This window comes from Neolamprologus brichardi, chromosome 15 (genome assembly GCF_056152115.1).
Source record: "Neolamprologus brichardi isolate AB-2024 chromosome 15, ASM5615211v1, whole genome shotgun sequence".
NCBI lineage: Eukaryota > Metazoa > Chordata > Actinopteri > Cichliformes > Cichlidae > Neolamprologus > Neolamprologus brichardi.
In genome coordinates, this window is record NC_142118.1 from 6,767,803 (window position 1) to 6,786,484 (window position 18,682).

The following is an 18,682-nucleotide window of genomic DNA, read 5'->3' on the forward strand; positions in this document are numbered from 1 at the left end:
TGGGATTTACTGATAATAGGGACAATTTGACTGTTAAAAAAAGGAGATGATGATAACAGAAGCAAGACTTTTCAGCCAGACTTTTTTGGATGTTTTTTCCAGGCAAAGAGAGAGAGAGAAAGAGGGAGAGCAGCACCCAGCTGACAGAAAAACAAAAGAGCAGCGGCAGAAAGAGGCAAAGACGGAAGGGTGGACAGTCACAGGCAGAGAGGGAAGATCTGTTGAAATACCAAACTGATTAGTCGGTGTTTCTGACATTTAAATGCCACGTTTACATAGAGAAATGTTTCCAAGGAATATTAATCACTCTAGTTAATTCACGAGGAGATGTGTACGGGATCCGTGGTGCTCGTGGCAGAAGAGAGGGACAGAGGGAAGGGAGGTGAGGAACCAATTCACGCGGCGCAATTGCAGAAGTTAATGATATTAGCAGCAATGCTACAAAAATAGAAACCAAGGGGAAGAAGTCACAGAGTAGCTCATGATACGGTAGCGTCTCATTTCATTGCCTGCACTAAGCAAATGCAGCGATTCAGCTTGATACGTTGCATGACTGTGTGCAACTGAAAAGGAATAAGCACCAATGAATAAGTCCTGCACTGTCAACCACCGCCTTTGGTAATTTTGCCCCACCACTGATAGAAACTACTGCAACGTAAGTTGAGTACTCAGTTGTCTGCTGCACTTCTTACCCATCATATTATTATTGTTATTATTAGAATAAAAGGCCAGCAATACATAGAGGGGGCTCAGGTGGTGGTGTGGGTGGTCCATTGATCGCAGGGTTAGAATTTGGCCAGTGCTGGAGAGTCCCTGGACAAGAGACTGAACCCCAGCTGCTGGGCAATGCTTGAATGACTTTGTGGAAGCTCTGGTTCAAAGTTGTAGTTATAAGAAGTCCCACAATAGAATGCCAGTGCAGGTCTTTTCAGCATTGGGAACTTCATCTTTCAAATCAGTGGTCCCAATGTGGAACAACCCATTGAGTTAAGAGGTGAAATCATGTACTGCAGTCTATCTAAGAAACCTTTTATCTTGACTGCTGGAATGAAACAGCTTCCCAGCAAGTGGCTCCGTGGCATCTTGTATGAAGTGAGCGAGAACCTGAATGTATTTCATCACTGAGGTACTTTGTCAGTGCCGCTCTGAGCTGCGAATAAAAAATGACAAAAAGAACAAAACGAGGGAAATCCCCCCTCGGTGGTATTTCTGATTATGTTGCAGAAATAGGATTTCAGCACCGTCTATCTATCTGTCTGTTTTTCCAATGACGTTCCATTTTGAGAATGTCAGATGTCCGTGGGATCCAAATTGCAGTTCCAATTTGCTCAGGTGCTGGGGCTTATTACTGCAAATTAGGTTGGAAAATGGATTTTTGCCTGTGGGCTAGTAGTTACTCTTCATATTTCCAGGTAGCCTGTCTTGAGCTGTAGTGTGAAGATGAGTGACCATAATAACAGCCTACGAGTGCTCCTCGGCAGCGCGGCGTTCATTAACACACTGCCATCTTGATCCATCTCAGTTGTTCCACATGACACATCAGAGCACTTACAGCGTGTTGCTAACTGGCTAACACTGCTCCCGTCCTCTTTTTCCATCTGCTGACAGCCACGGCAGCCAGATTTATAAAAACTGACATTATGACAGGCCAACAAAAGTGCAAAACAGATGAACCAAATGCATATAATTTGGACAAGAATCTATGAGACGTGACAAGTGTTGGGCCAGTATTTTTAATGTGAGATGCTGGGCAGTCGTGCAGCACACTTTTATTATGACTGCTGGCCATTTGTGACAGGTAAAAACAGTTTAGTTTATCTAAACTGGGATATTTTGGATACTGCATTCATTCTTTGTGAAATTAAATCCCTCATTAAGCTGCAATAGATTAACAGTAGACTTATATAACCATAGTTGGCCATATAGTTTGAAATACTTACTCGAGTCTGAGTTCACAGTGACACATGTTTTTGGGAACACTAACCATTGATTACTGGGAGCCCTGGAGCCTGAAACGTACTACCACTGGTTTTTTTGGGCAGGTCAGAGCAGTGACATTTAAACTCAGTGTAGAAACTGCCTGAAGTCAGTGGTCTTGAACCTTTGCCAGTGTACTCGGTTTCTTTTGGCTTCTTCTGTGTGCACAGTTTTACCTCCCACATTTTAAAAAAATATCTTGTTTCAATAAGGAGAGATAATTTGGAAGAACTCAACATATTTTATTTAAGTACAAAGCTTGAGTAATAAATTATTCGGCGATTAGACTCAGATGAAACTACGCAGCAGAGCGGAGTCCAATGATGAAGAAATAGGACAGCGCCCCCCAGAGTGCTGATGCTGATGGTGGGAGAGATGAAGCAGTTGGAGATGAGGTGGAGGTGGGGACAAGGATGATCACATGAATGAGCCTGAAAGGGGAGAATGAAAGAGGAGCGCTGAGATTTAAAGCACATGGAATAGGGGCTGATCGGCTTGCAGAACGTGGGCGAGAAAATGACTGATTGCCAGAATAATGGTGAGAGAAATGAGTCTGAAAGCGTGGGAAAGTGGAAGTGATGTAAAGAATAGTCAAGCAGTCCACACATCCAGGTAGATGAGTGACTGCAGGTCTTCCTTGTGCTACAGTTACAATAGGGAAAACAGTGCCTGAAAATTGTGGGACGACCAAAATAGTTCCAATCAAGCTCCAAGAACTTGTGATCTCATCTTGGAAATGGTTGCCTCAAAAACAGCACGTAAAACAGCAATCAGATGCAGTCAATCTGCTGCTAGTTTGACATTAAATCTGTTTGTTACTAAGCGATCTGTGGTAAATCACTGAAAATCAAAAATGTCATTCTCCTCATAGATGTACAACAGTGATTCCTTCATAAATACTGACATAGTTGTTGCAGGATTGTGATTTTACTGCAAAATGACAACATCAGCAAACATTGCTTTTACATACCAAAATAACCAGCTCGCAAAAAGACACACAGATTAGTTACCTGATTTCATCAGCACAGACTAACTCAGATTGATTGCAATATGTTGCCAAACCTTCAGTAGTCTGTTTCAGAGATGTTGCAGTCGGTCCGAGTCAGGTTGCCTCTCACCAGGTAATCTGTGCCATTACGTTTGATTGGATACCTTTTGCTGCAACTACTTGTAATCAGTCACCAGAATCATAAAACTTCATTGGGCAACCACAGATTTTTCCTGGTCACAAGGACGTTGTGGTTGCATTTTGTTGTTGTACACATTATTATGTCCTTTTTGTTTCTTGTAGCCTGTCTTTAATAAAATTAATTGATTAATTTCTAGTCTCTGGTCACCAGAAAAGACCTTTAAAAGACTAAAGAGGTGTGCACACAGGAAGAAACCAGAACATTAATGTGGTGGCGAGAGACCGTGACCTGATGTGATGACACGTAAAATAACCACTGGGGTTGCTAAGCCAGCAGGTCCTGAGTTGAATTAATATGTGATGTGGTGCAATTGCAGCAGGATCCCCCTGCAACAGTTAATTGAATAAATGGAAGAGGATGGATGGTTCAATCCAATAGTGCGTATCAATATAAGTCTTGTACACTTCTGACTGACATTTGATGGAGTGTTGTCTGAGCATCGAGAGTCTGAAATGCCTCCTGGAGACCAAACTACCAGCTCTGAGCAAATCACTTCATATGTAATAGTATAAGAGCCACTAATGTAAACCTGAGCACTTTCTGGCATGGAAAACCAGCGTTAAAACATTCACTTGGACCTGAAACTTTCTCTTGACTTTCATGCAGTGTCTTTTCCGGCATCATTCCCAGCCAAGGAAATACGCTGACTTATTGTGTCACTTTTCGATGAAGGTTTGGACTCCTCCTTCAAGCTTTTTCTGGGCTGTTATTCAAATGGTTGATTCGTACACGATCCTGTGAGTGCCGGCCTTTCACCCCACCTTCAGGTGTGACCAAACAGCTCCAGACACTTTTCCAGTGTGGCCAATGACACTCCACTGTATTCATTTCAAACTTTATGCGGCACTTAAATCTCTCATGTAACCATGATTATGATCTGTCATCTTGGCTGTCGATAATATTTTGAATTCATTTAGAAATTCTTGTGATCATTTTTAGAGCTCTGTCTGTAATAAGAGACACACCGAGGCCTTGTAACACCAGTAGATCTCTGAGGTCATTTGATCAAGGTTTTCTGCTTGCCTCCTCGCTTCAGGCTCAAAGGAGACTTTGTCTTTGAAGTATCTACCTGTAGACAAACATTGAGGGAATCCTCTCATAGAGCTGCTAAGCCCCAAACTTTCTGCCAAAGAGTTCTAGCAGGTAAAAAGGTTCTGAGAAGGAGGGCTTGACCTGGTTCCTTTTTAAAGTTTGATACATTTTTAAGAGAAAAGTACACTTTTTGTGATGATTGGTTTACTTTGGCCATTCAAGCTGATATACCTAATCATATAATTTAGGCTTTATTAGAAAACATTGCCCCTCCCTGAGTGCTGGAGGTTTCTTCCTGTTAGAAGCGAGATTTTCCTTCCCACTGTCACCAGGTGCTTGCTCATACGGGGTTCTCTGTATTATTGTAGGGTCTTTAGCTTACAATGTTAAAGTCCACAGAGGCCTACTGTTGTGATTGACGCTATATAAATAGAATTGAATTGACAACATTCAAAATTACTAATAAATTAGGAGTCCCACCTACTTGCAGTGTAGCCTCTTCACACGCTGATAGTATTTTTCTTGTCTTTACTGACTAAAATAAATTGTTCTGCTTTCAGTTTCTGTGATACAATGAAGTGTGTCTCAGGCGGAGACGTCGTTAGTTTTTGTTGTGCGTGATCAGTCTGCTGATCAAAGGTTGCGACAGACATCAGTGCTGCACTGTTGCATTTTTCCAGCTGCCAGATATCTTCGTGTTGCGATGATCATTTTCATTTCCGGCATTATAGCGTTAATGTGTTGGGTGGGAGATGTGAGCGAATCTCTAATGAGATCGACCACAAACATTATCCCTGCACAGTCTAATCTGTAGCGTTTCATTAACTCACTGTCATTCAGTGTTTGGGGAATAATTTCGCCTCACCTCTTTGTCTTTCCGCCAGTTTCTCCTCTGCTTAAAATCCTAAATCTCTTAAAAGTCCGTACTCCAGCAGCTTTTCACCCGAGAACCTTTTGAATGCTTTCAGAATAACTATAATTTTTGGTAGAATCTGCAAAGGGATCTGCATCCCAAACTGGGATGTGCATTTCTTCTTCTTAGTGCATTCATGTCATTTACAGAGAAGTCCATTTGCACTTGGAGACACATTACAGTCATAGCCCAAATTTGTTTAACATGGGCCACTGTTCTGCAATGTGGGCATAGACAGCATATGAGATGGAGGGCAAATGAGCATACATTGGATAACCTGACCCGGAAATAGTAATAGAGGTCATAAAGGTCATAAGCCTGGTGCCATTCTCCAATAGGTTTTTATTTATTTTATTTTTTTTACAACCAGAGGAATCACCCCTCTGCTGGCCACAAAAAAGTATACAAGTTTAACGATTCAGCTTCCATGTTGCCTTTATTTTAGACTTGCATGCTCCAGTATTCCACTGTAACTGAAGATTTTCGCATGCTATTTTGGTATACCAAACAGTACATCAGCATTGAAAACAGAATAACAGCAATGGCTTTACCTTTGAAGACAAATTCTAGTACAATTTCAATCCATCCATCCATTTTCTTAACCTTCTATCCAACTCACGGTCACAAGTGACTGGAGCCCATCCCAGCCGGGATACACTGGTCGCAGGTCGCGGATTCTAATTAAACTTTTCTACACCTTTGTAGAAATATGATCACCAGGAGCTGAAATACACACCCTGGTGTGATTCTTAAGCCTCACATCTGCATGCAAGCTTCAGAGCCACACGATGAAACGCTATCACAGAACTAAATATGAAGCCATATCTCCTGCTGTATTTTCATAATCTTATTCACCAGCCTCAAAAGCCCATAAGATCAGGAAATATAATAGGTGCACCTGAAGGCTCAGCAGTAGCTTAACACAAGTCTTCCAAAAGTTCAGCCAACTCATATAAAGGCAACACGTCACCTGTGTGAGTCACAGGTATGTTTTTCCAGCGCCTGTTTCCACTAAAGCGGCATGGCTTATGACTATGGCCATCCTGCAGTGTTAATTCAAGTGGGACTTCCACTTGGAGTAGTGCATAGTCCGTGTATGGCTGAGTGACTAAGGATATTATGGCTATTACAGCTATAACTGAACAGCTGTGATGACAATGAGTAGGCCTGAATGGAGGAAATTGGATATTTAATAGAGATTTTCACCTGTGATCATCATTGTCTCTTTCCATCACGGCTCCTTTCCCCTTCCTCTTTCTTTCCTCCTCTTCCACTCTTTTGCTCTCCCTCCCTTTCCTCGGATCACGACATCCTTTCATCTTTTTCCTTCTCCTCTGCTCGCTCCACCTTTCCCCGCCGTCTTCTCTCTCTCTCTCTCTCCGAGCTCTAAGTAGCCACAAATGGTCCCTAATAGCCTCCAATGGAGATGAATTGATCGTTGTGCGAACCGAATCGATGGGAGATTGCTTTTGCTGTACACAGTAGGGCACTGCGCAGGCAGGCGGCCTTAATTAAGTTAACAGTAAAACCACGAATGCTTCTGAGGTTTATTGCAAAAATAAGTTTGGGGTGATTAGAGAAACAGAAAAGGAAAGTTGTGTGAAGAATAAAAAAGGACGTATTTGTTTCACTGTGTTTGTGATTGTCGTGATGCTCCCTGCGTGACTCATATATGATGTTTTTGGGCATTTTCACACATTTTTTTCTCTGCCTGTTTATTTTTCTCTCTGCTCCATCCCTGCTGCTTTCCATACTGCCTCTCCTCTCTGCCAGCTCGTTCTCCAGCTTCTTCTTGTTGCCTCACCACAGCCCATCTGACCCGATCTCCTCCCCTTCATCTCTGCTTTCCTTCCCTCGCTGTCGTTCCTAATGGGATGAGCGGCAGAATTTGATCAGCAGTTTTTTAAAGGTCACACAACCAAGCGAAAACTGTCAGCCAAAGAGCCGAGAGAGCAAGGAGGTGAGGGTGGAGGAGTCGAGCAGGCGGGACAGGAAGGAAAAACTTCACGAGGTGACGGAGGACAGAGAGGGAGACGGTGGAGAGAATATGGGAAGCGAGCACGGAAGTGGGAGGTAGTGAGGTAATGGGGGGGAAAAGAGGGAGGAGGCAGATGAGGTAATTTGCAGTTTTGTGACATAACAGATCTGTTAGCAGATGAATACATATTAAATATGCAGGAGAGATGAAGGAAGGAAGAAGGCGGGGAGATGATGATGAGAAAAGGAAAAGGATGGGAGGAAATGAGGAGATGAGAGCAAGGAAAGGGAGGTCGGGAAAGGAAAGACGGTGAGGAAGGAGGAATGGAGACATTTTCATTTCTCTCACCCAGTGCCACTCATCTCTTTGCTCAGTAACAGTGGGATCCTAATCACCTCTCCATCTCCTCATGCTCTCTCATCAGATCCCTCTCTCCATCCTTCACTGTCTCATTCTCTCTCTTTCTCTTCGTCTTGTGTTTAAGATAAAAGACACTCGTCGCTCTGCAGTGTCTCATAATAGTCACGCAGTGCAGATGTCCTCCTGTCTGCAGCGAGGCTCATTCTTTGATTTCCATCTATCATTCATCATCAAATAGACCCAACTCTTTCCACCTCACCAAAGACCCTTTCCTGCTCTGCCTCTCTGCTGTCCCTTTCATCAGCTTCATATTTCTTTCTGCTGCTAATCTATTCCTGAAGTATTTCGGTGCGTCTTTGCCCTCACTGCATCTGCATCACCGTGTTGCGTGTGTGTACGAGTGTGTGTGTGTGCGCGTGTGTGTGTGTGGCAGAAACAATTTGCAGCACAAATGAACTGCAGAAAACAGCAGAGGGGTGGAAACCTTCCACTATCCACACTGGCTTTGTTGAGGTTAAAAGGGTCAGCAGTTTCATGTTTCACTGTGTGCACATAGCGGGGACCCCCACACCCCACAGTCGCCGTATGCGTATGACATCATCAGGAGTGGGTCTGTTTTCCGAGGAGGCTGAGGAAGTGTGGCATCTTTGCACAGCTGCACCATCGATAAGTTGCTGACGCCACGTCACTATCCTCCACCAGCACTCCCAGAGGAACACGCACAGCATCGTCAAGAACCACAACCATCCGGCACACACACTTTTCCTGCTGATGCGTGTTTCGTGCTCCACCCCCATGTGGCATGACAAATAATGGGAGAGGCAAAGCTTTTACCAATTTATTAACCAAAGAGAAGCAAAAACATATTTGACTTCACGAAGTGTGTTAGTCAGTAGTTGGATGGCTGAATGTTAAGTGGGTGGTGTTGCATAGTGTAAAAACTAAAGCAACAAGAACTAAAGTCAACTGAGCTCATAGCATAGATGAAGAGTGAGAACAAAGCTGAATAAGCTGTGTTTTAACCTAAATATGATCAATAAGGCTGAACTAGTTAAATATTTGAAGATGGAAACTACGTTGATGGCATCATTAGCTCCACAATTTGTTGGACACAGACACAACCTTTGTAGACTTGCCTCTGTACACCACCACAGATGAGTTTAAATCAGTTAGTCAATACGTGATTGAAGTGCAGATTTTCAGCTTTAATTCAAGGGGTGTTACAAAACCTGTGCATGTATTGCTCAGGCATTACAGCCATTTTTATACTCATTCCCCTGCTATGAGACTGTGTTGGAATACATCTTTGTTGGAGATAAATTTATGAATATCAGGAGCGGGACCACGCCTCAAAACACGCCCCTTCCGAGTCTTATCTATATATGACACCCCCCAGTTCTACAAGCTGTTTGTTCTCATTTATGTGCCTCGCCCTCCCTCCCCTTTTCAATCCTTTCACTTCTTCGCTTCTATTTAGTACATGGGGATCTGCCAGGCCTGGGAGCCACTCCCAGTCCCCATCGAGGCCTGCCCCAAACAGCAGCTCATTTCTTGATTAAGCCATTCGCCTTTATCTACTAAAAATGCTTCCAAACCTAAAATGAGGACGTGGGTCCAGCTAGTGAATAGATATTTTAGCAGATATGCTTTGCTTGTGTCACCTTACCTCATGGGTTTTTTCAGTCCATCTCCAGTTTGCCAGGCTTAGCTTACCAAACAGATAGTTAAGTTAATTCACTAAAAAAGTAACTAAAGAAAAGAAATGGAAGACAATTTGAATAGAACGTTATGGTCACAAGAGAGATAAACAATTCAACAAAAGGCATATTTACTTCTACTAGATATGTCGGCAGCCAGTACTATTGACCGATACTAGCTATTTGCTGATCCATGTCAGCATTTGTAACAGCCGATAAATTAAAAATTAAAAAGGAAAAAAAATGAATTGTGAGAAACTTCCTTTAGCCATGTTGCAAATGTTGACGTTGCCATCGTTTGTCCAACAAAGGGCACTCTACATGTCCCTATTTACAACACCCGTGTTTGGAACGCCCGAAACACGAAAACCAGCGGGTAGTCGGGCAGAGCGTAAATGAGCGAATAAATAACTAAACATAGTAAATATTAGGGAAATTTGTTTATGTGTCATGTGTCTGAAAGAATATTTGATTTTCAAATCACGAAATAATGGTATCTGTCTTAAAAATCATATGTCTGGCAGACTCTGTCAGAAGCACTATTAGCAAATCTCAATACTTTTAACAAAGCATTGGGATTTATTTATTTATTTCATTCATTTATTTTTAGCTTAACACTTAGCGAGTGTATGGGATTAGTCCAGTATACAATAACCTCTGTTTATACATGTAAAAGAGTGGGCACCATTCAGTTTTACTCAGTTGTTCAGCTGATATTTGTTCATCATCATTCATTAGCAGCAGTACGATGCGTTCAGCAACACCACACACTTTTCTGGACTTTACCCAGACTTCCCAGCAGCTCTCAACCTATGAACCTTTATTGCAGAAACCTTGCTTTACATTCTGTGCGTCTCCAGAGACCAGGCGGCTGGCAGTATTCCTGCTTTTTTTACACAATCAATCATTAGTTTTCCCAACCAAATGTCACATTTTTTTAAACATTCAATTGCATAATCAAGTTAAGAACAGCCGCTGCCAATCGTTCTACAGATTTGCTGTGACTGTCAAATGTTGCACCTTTCTGCCCGTAGTGTTAATCACATCAGCCACAAATAACCTGCCTACAAAAGCAACAATAAAAATCCACACGTTTATTATTTCTGACACTTTAAATATGCACAGTTACCACTGGCCTGGAGTAACCTGGATACATGGATAGTGTTGCAGGTTGGGTATCTTTACTCACCACTAAAACCTAAATGTTCGAAACGCTATGATGGTTTTGCACCCCAGTGTGTGTGTGTGTGTGTGTGTGTGTGTGTGTGTGTAACTGACAGAGTTTCATTAACGGCGCTAATCAACGACAGGAGAGTAAATTAGCCGGCAACAGAGGTCACCGTGTCGTTTGTGGAAAACTGCTGTCGATGCCCCCTTTCACCTCCTGCAGCTTGGTAACAAATAAAAATCAAGTTTTTTGCAAAGCTTCAAATCATTGTTTGAGACAAGCAGGTGATTGGTCTTTGTTACTTTGGCAGTTAGATTACTTTCCCTTTAAACGCAGCCCAGAATCTATTTTATTTTTTTCAGGAATTTGGCCTCTCTCCACGTAAATGGATAGCAGGGGAGTGATAGATTCACTGTAGCTCTACTTAGACTCCGTCTGCATTTGGGAAGCTGATGCCAGGAAGAGCACCAGCATCAGTCTATGCTAACAAAACAGTAGGTGGAATAAACATTCTTGGTCCCTGAGGGAATTTGAGCTGGCATTAGATAGATTGACAGAAGGCTGAATATAAAGTTGTTTTCTGTGTTTTGCGAACCATTGTTAAACAGAGAAATGGAGTACCCACTTTATTTTCCACGCATTCACAGATGCAAGCATTGGCTCTCCAGAGCTCCAAGTATTCTTATGTGCTAGACCAGAACATATCGAGAGTAATTTGCTGTGTCCACCTGCAGATTTACAGTACATATGTACAGCAATTAAAATAACCCTAGTGTGCATGCATCCCTGGCCTAAGCATTGGCTCTGAAATGTCCAAATCTGTCAGCAGCATCAAAGCGAGCTGCATCTAATCCCAAAGGACCCGGCTAGCCAGCTTGGAGCTCCACCTGCACACCACTGAAGCTTTCATCAGCTGCACGTATCACAAAACTGCCATATCTGCTTACATGCAGGCCATAAACCGCTGCTGGGAGCGAGGCTCCTATGCACAGCTCTTCATCTCCCTTCCCCCAGAGTTAAAGTTGTTGAAAAGCAGAAGAAACTCAAACTGTTTCTTCTGTCATACGATTCATGAAAAAGGATGCAGGCGTTAGGAGGGTAGGGAGGTGAGGGGGGGGTGCTTACGTGTCTCCTTTCTGTCAGGAGAATTGAAGAAGTGAATTACAAAGGACGATCTACTGGGGCAGCTGATGTTAGTTGTTTTGCAGCTGAGACATGTAATGAGAGTTTCACATGAAAAGACGAGAGCAGTGCACGAACAGATGGTCTGAATTTGAATATTCCTTTCATTGGTTCCTATATGAACCCGGGTTAGAGCAATAAACCCCGGCATCTTTTTTTTTTTAAAATGACTGACAGTTAAACTATAGAAATTCTTTACTTCATTTCTCAGATTTTCTCCACTGGATACTCCTTTCTGTGACTTCTCTTACTTGTGTGTGTGTGTGTGTGTGTGTGTGTGTGTGTGTGTGTGTCCCAGCTGGAGAGAAGACTGTTTATATTATTGGTGATGAAAGAGGGGCCCCAAGAGGCCTCTATAATAGGCAGGGAGGCCTCTGACTTTTTATAATGGTCTGTATGGTTGTGTGTGCCTGCTTGTGAGAGAGACACAATTGTACCACTATATAATTGTCAATGGGAGGACACACTTTTACATAATACAGATACACAAAGAAAGAGAGAGGGAGAGTCTATCCAAACATAAAGGCACTCACACAGAGAAGCACAGTCTTTCTCTCACTCTCACTCACACACACACACACACACACACATTGTTGAGCCATCTGAGCCCAGTGTGTCCAATAACAGCAGGTGCTGTCAAGTGCAAGCACAGCAGACCTGCCCTGACACAGAAACCCACACATGGATGGATGCACATATGTCAGCACGCCGCACACTCATTCATACACCTTCCTTTTCCGTGTAGCTCTCACATTCAGTAACTCATCTGTAAAACGACGGTCTGATTGGTGAAGTTTATGCACTGTTACGGTTGTAGTCATGACAGCGTGCCTGGTACTGTTGGGATGTTCCCATCTGTGCAGGACTTCCTCCAGTGCCCATCAGCCCTACTTTATGTTAAATATTGAGTGTAAACTTTGGGATTTATAGTGTATTAAATATGCTTTTATTTATATATAGATATAAAATAACAATGACCAGTGACCAGCCTTCTGCTACAGTTTTACAAATATAAAATCAGCTTGAAAGAGTCAAAAGAACTATGATGCTTTAATGTTTAGTTGAAATTTGATTACTTGTGTTTACCAATTAGGTTAGTCCTCACGCAGGCCTAGAGACAAGTTGGCGACCACCTGGCAACCAATGAGGTTGCTAGGAAAAAATGAGGATTTGGTCATTGTTATTGTAAGTTATTGCTTAAAGCTGCGTTTACACAGGCCTATCAGTCAGTAACCCCTGGCAACCACGGAAAAAACAACTGGTTGGCGAGCATTTATGGGAGGATGGTGGCAGATGCTAGGTTGATGTTGTACCAAAAAACTTCCCAACTACTTGCTAAGTTTTAAAGAAACTGCAAAAAGTGCCTTCAAAGTAAAACTTTTGGAACACAATTGAATCACAGCTTTTACTTTAAAGGCAAACATTTTTACGTTTCCCATTTGTGTTGCTCTTTTTCAGCTTTTCAAAAGTACAAGGGACTGAGATGATCTGAGATTGACCAAAGTATATTTCAAAAGAGGCTTTTAGTGCAGCCAAAAATGTACCACGATGGGTTCATAGCCTCACGCTAGCGCTAGAACATTAACACCAAACAAACAACCATGGTTACACAATCATTTGTATTTTTAATGCTTATATTAAATATCCTGTATCAGATACCTTTCAGCTGCTTTGTTATTCACATGGATTACCACAGACAGCAGGTCTACATGTTTCATTTGGCAGATTTCTTTTTACAGCACATGCCCTGTTTGATGCAACCCCAAAGAGATTGGTGTCACGTCTGGGGATCTTTCGCTTGCTAGGCAAATGCGTAAACCATTACACTACACCTTTAGTTTATGTACAAACATGTAATATTTTCATAATGGGTTTGTGTCCAAGAACACCCAGGCTTCGCTGCTGGTGTGATCCCAGCTCAACACGGTCTCTAGCTTTGTCTGTAGTGCTGCCGTATGGCTTACCTTTAGGGCACTCTGAACTCAGCCGTCCAGAAATTTGCCTGCATGTGTGTGAGAAGATAGCAGGTGTAAACAAAGTTCATTTTAAACTCAACGACACACCCATAATGATTCGGGACAGTATTTTGCAGGGCTGCAATGCTATCTTGACAAAATCTGTGCAGACAGACCACCTTTGTGTTACCTCCTGCTACAGTATTCATTTAAATGAGAGACACTCACAGACAGGCAGCCTCATAAGCTGAAAACAATACCAGCTACACAGTCATGGCTGGTAATGAAGCCCTTGATTTGATATGTAAGTCGATGATGTGTAATCTCTTCTAGCTGAGAGCGTAGAACAGTAAATATCAGTCTCATTTGCACTAAATGAAGCTAATAATGGCATCCTTAGCTTTCACGTTATATTTTTTTTCTTATTTCTTTTTAGTGCACACCTTTTCTTTGTCTCATGCTCTCTCTTTGTTCCCCCCTCACCATCTCCCTGTCCCTGTCTTTGTCTGTGTGCGTTAATATATTTAGCAGTGCCATATCATACGCTGTGCTAACTTCATTAACTATCTCAGCATGAGCCTACAGTGACTGAATGATAATAACCCTCACCCCCCAGACTCACTGGCTCTACCACACACACACACACACACACACACACACACACACACACACACACACACACACACACACACACACACACACACACACACACAGCCCTGGGAGCTTAACAGTAATGCATGTATAACTGATTACAGTTTACTTCATTATGACAAAGCATTTTATATTTGTTATTATGATAAACGACCTCTCTAACCGCAGCAGACCCATCAGTGAGTTCATCATTAAGAGCCCCAAATAAATATGTGTAAAGAAGACAGAAAAATCAGCTGATTGAAGAAAAGGGCTGAATTAAAAAAACAAAAAAAAAACAGCCATCGTTAGTTCAAATATTACGTCAGAGTTAGGCTGCGATTCATCTGCAAAATTGTTTTCTGCATTTAACAAAGAACCACAGCAAATCCTTACATTTGAGGGAGTTAGCCATGATTAATGACTAATGATTAATTTTCTGTTGGTCGACCACTTGTTTGAGGTTTCACAGCATGTCTGCGATAATTAGGAAAAACGGTGCTGATCTCTATGCCAAGCTGTCCTTTTGAAAGCTTTAAACTGGTTTCTCGCAGTGTGGCACAGACGCTCACTTTGGACTCAGAGGTGAACTGATTAGATTTTTGTGGTCAAAGGTCAAAAGACCAAGGTCCCAGTAATCTCATGTCCGTTGCTGTCTCGTGAAAGCGATATTTCAGGAGCAGCTGCAAGGGATTTAATTACATCTGGCACAAATGTTGACTTGGACTCAAGAATGAACGGATCTGAGCGTGGCGGTCAAGGGGCAAGCTCACTGTGGGCTTATAAAACATGTTTTTGGAAGTTTTTCAAGGATTAATGACACAATTTTCTCTCAAATGTCCAGACGAGTGAAAACACTAAGTCGGATCATTTAGATCCAGAAGGGCATCATCTTCAATGTGACATCATAACATTGTGTAAAAACACAACTCCAACACCATTACTTGGGAACAAAGGTCATGACCATATGGTCAGAAGACTGATTGATGAGACTACAAACTGTGGTGATTAATAGGTCCTGCTGGGGTTCAAGATGCTTGTAAAGCATCTGTGTTTTAGAATTTGTGGCTTTCTGTGGGTGAAGGATCACTAGTGTCGTGTCTACAGTGCATTTCCCAAACATAAATACACTTAATACCTTTTTTTTTAATTGAAAAGCCATCGTGGTTGGTAGAGGTGTACCATACTGCAAAGCTATAACTAGAGTTGTAGTTTACCTTTAACAGTCAAATGTTTTACAGAAAACACGCCTTTGTTTTCTTGCGTCTAATCTCACTCCTTTGCTTCTTTTTTCTATCAGGTCAGTGTGCTGGAGCGCCAGGTGATAGATTTCCTGGGATACCAGTGGGCTCCCATCCTGACCAACTTCCTGCACATCATTGTTGTCATCCTGGGCCTTTTTGGCACCATTCAGTTCAGGCCGAGATATGTCACTGGGGTGAGTTTTGCACTCAAAACAAGCATTTTACTTATACTCTGCTCTCTCTCTTTTTTAAAGCTTCATAACTTATTTAAGTAGTATGTTTGATGTTTTCACAACCTTTCGTTAAAAAAAAGTTTGGGACAGTAAAAAACTTCATTCATACACTATAAAGGATGGATGCACTATAAAATCCACTTGAATGGATAACAGAGAAAATTTAAACAGTTTGCATTAATAATTAATAAAAAACACATCTGCTGGTGGATGCAAGATTGATGGAAGACCATGTACTGTATTTATTTTATATACCGATGAGCCACTACATTAAAATTGACAGTTTGAGTGAATAACTCTGATCATCTCATCACAATGTAAAGTGTTGCTGGGAAATCTGCTTCCAGGCATTCACGTTGATGTTATTTTGACACGTGCATTTCGGTGAAACAGAGTTTTCACAGGGAAATATCCCAGGTGGATCCCAGCAAATTCAGCTCATGGTGAAAAGCTCACAGGAAGTGAAAAGCCTACTCTACAGGCCTCAGTTAGCATGTTAAATGTTAAAGTTCATGACAGTACAATTAGAAAAAGACTGAACAAGTTTGGCTTGTTTGGCAGGGTTTCCAGGAGAAAGCCTCTTCTCTCTGAAAAGAACATGACAGTACAGCTTAGGTTTGAAAAGCTACATCTGAACAAACCACAAGACGTCTGGAAAGCTTGGCCAAATTGGGTCACGAAACAGGACAATGATCCCAAGCACAGCAGCACATCTACTATGGAACTGCTGAAGAAAAAACGAATCAAGGTGCTGCAGTGCCCTAGTACGAGTTAAAGTGATTGAAATGCTGTGGCAGAAATTTAAGTGAGGAGTGCATAGATGAATGCTCGCAAACCTCAAGGCACTCGAGCAATGTTGTAAAGAAGAGTGGTCCAAAATTTCCCTCACAACAGTGTGAGAGACTGATGAAGTCATACATAAAACAATTACTTCAACTTATTGCTGCTAAAGGTGCTTCTACAAGCTAGAATTATGGAGTGTAATTCGTTTTTCACAGGACTCCACAGTGAACACTTTGTTTCCCATGTGACTGTACCGCCGTGTTGCAGACGTGTTTTTAAGGGATTTAAAATACAATTTGATCATTAAAGAGTTTGAATAATGGATTTAAACAGACATTAAATACATAAAATCTATTTGTATGGACCAATTTTAACCTAATTTTTCTGGCTTTTAGACTACTCCTGGGTTTTCTCCCCTTTAATGGAATAGCAAATCAAAAACCTGGAACATTGCTAGCAAAACTTTTTTTTTAAACCAAAGAGCCCAAGGACCTAAGGCATTATCAGAGCCTGCACACTCCCAAGATCCCAGTCTAATCAAGCTTCTGTGGGATGTAGACAGAAGCCAAATGTAAAGCAGCTCCAACCAGTCTATACCAGAATCCTGGTGCCATCAGACTCCAGAGGTCCCATGTTCACGCTCTAATAGGTTAGAGGTGGTGATGTGGCTGATCGGTATATATATTTTAAAAAATGCATTATTGTAAAAAAAAAAAAAAAAAAAAATTTATATATATATATATATATATATATATATATATATATATATATATATATATATATATATATATATACACATATATATATATACATATATATGTAAAAAGATGGTGTGAACAGAGTGGGAGTAGGAAGAACTTTTGAGGAGGAATTAGCAGATTAGTGCAAAGCTCCCCTTCACATTGCCACATTGTGTTAATCCAATCAGAAGACCTTCAAGTAGACACACAAGGTTTAGTAAGAAGATTCATTTAATGAAAGAGACTGAAAGTTGTATCAAAGCTTGTAAAATCATTCTCGCTTTCTTATAACTTGCACAAACACATACACACAACACCGCTATCCATTTTCTCTTCCTGTCTGGTTTGATTCAGGTGATCAGTTGTACTATTTGCCGTTGTTTCTGTTTCGTTGCATCTCAACGACATCAAAAGTGAAGCCTCCCTCTGTCTTTCTCTCCGTCTCACCCAGTCCCAATGCAAGACACGAAGATGCATTTTAAATTCTCTAACAAAGGCTTGTCAAGTCTTGTCGGCATCTCACTTTCCTCTCTGCGTATCTCTCTGCCTGTTTCTCCGCAGTATGCAGCCTGGCTCGTAGTCTGGATGACCTGGAACGTTTTCATCATCTGTTTTTACCTGGAGGTTGGAGACCTGTCCAGAGTAAGAACATTTTTCATTGTCAAGTCTTCATGTGCCAGCGTTAACACAAAAAAAGGCCCAAACTAGCAATGCATTGATTCTCTAAACAAGTTCAAGTTGCCCGCAAGTTTAATATATATTGTGTTATACACACAGGTTAGACACAGTGACTTGAGCCACACTGTTCATTTGGGTAACGTGCTCTCAAACTTGTTTACTTGTTCACAAAGTTTGAACGCAGTCCCATGAAAATGCATTAAGCCAAAATCCCTCAACCTGAAGGAGAAAGGGTTGACCTTGGGCTGAGCATATGACTGAAATTCAGCACTGTACTGCTGTCCCGGGTCTCAGCAGAGACGATCACCATCGGGACCTTGGTTAAACTTCTGCCTCTGATGAAGCACCTCTCAAACATCACGTAGAGGGGAGGGAGCACCATTGCAAAATATGGATATAAATCTGATAACACACATTCAAGTGGTGTAGGGAACTTCATTATTATTATTATTGATTTTATTTTATTTTTTGCATTTAGATATGGCTTTGTTTACTCCCAGCATGCTATATGAGTCACACAAATATGCAGAAAAGAATTAACTCACTAAATAAGTCGATTATTTGTGAGGGTTTAATCAACTTTAAAACCGTCTGCCATTACATGTACGTTGGTTCCCCTTGTGCCACCAAGCTAGTTGTAATTCTTCTGGGGATGTCCTGCAGTCTCTGGCACCCTTTGGGTCTTGTGAAATATGGATTTTGGCCTCTGCGGATCGGGCTTGTTCCAGTGCATTTTGTAGATGCTTGGTTGACTGATTGATCGATTGGGGTCTGGCGAGGCTGGATGGTTTGTTATGTTTCTTGAGCTGTTGCTGAGCTTTTTCTGTGGTTTGCCAGAATATATCGTCCTGCTAGCGGAAGGCAGCGGCCATTGGGGAGCACTGCTATATGGAGTGTTGGGGTACTTTGAGTGCAACAGTGG

At 41.8% G+C, this 18,682-nt stretch overlaps 1 protein-coding gene across 2 annotated transcripts in view; it reads left to right on the forward strand.

Annotated features, from left to right (window-relative positions):
• Positions 1–18,682, forward strand: part of nkain2 (sodium/potassium transporting ATPase interacting 2) — a 107,760-nt gene that overhangs the window by 37,358 nt on the left and 51,720 nt on the right. For both annotated transcript variants that reach the window (XM_087852130.1, XM_006793088.2), the window contains 2 exons: positions 15,383–15,520; positions 17,644–17,724. In XM_087852130.1, the coding sequence (XP_087708256.1) occupies positions 15,383–15,520; positions 17,644–17,724 (219 nt within the window). The remainder of the gene's footprint in view (positions 1–15,382; positions 15,521–17,643; positions 17,725–18,682) is intronic.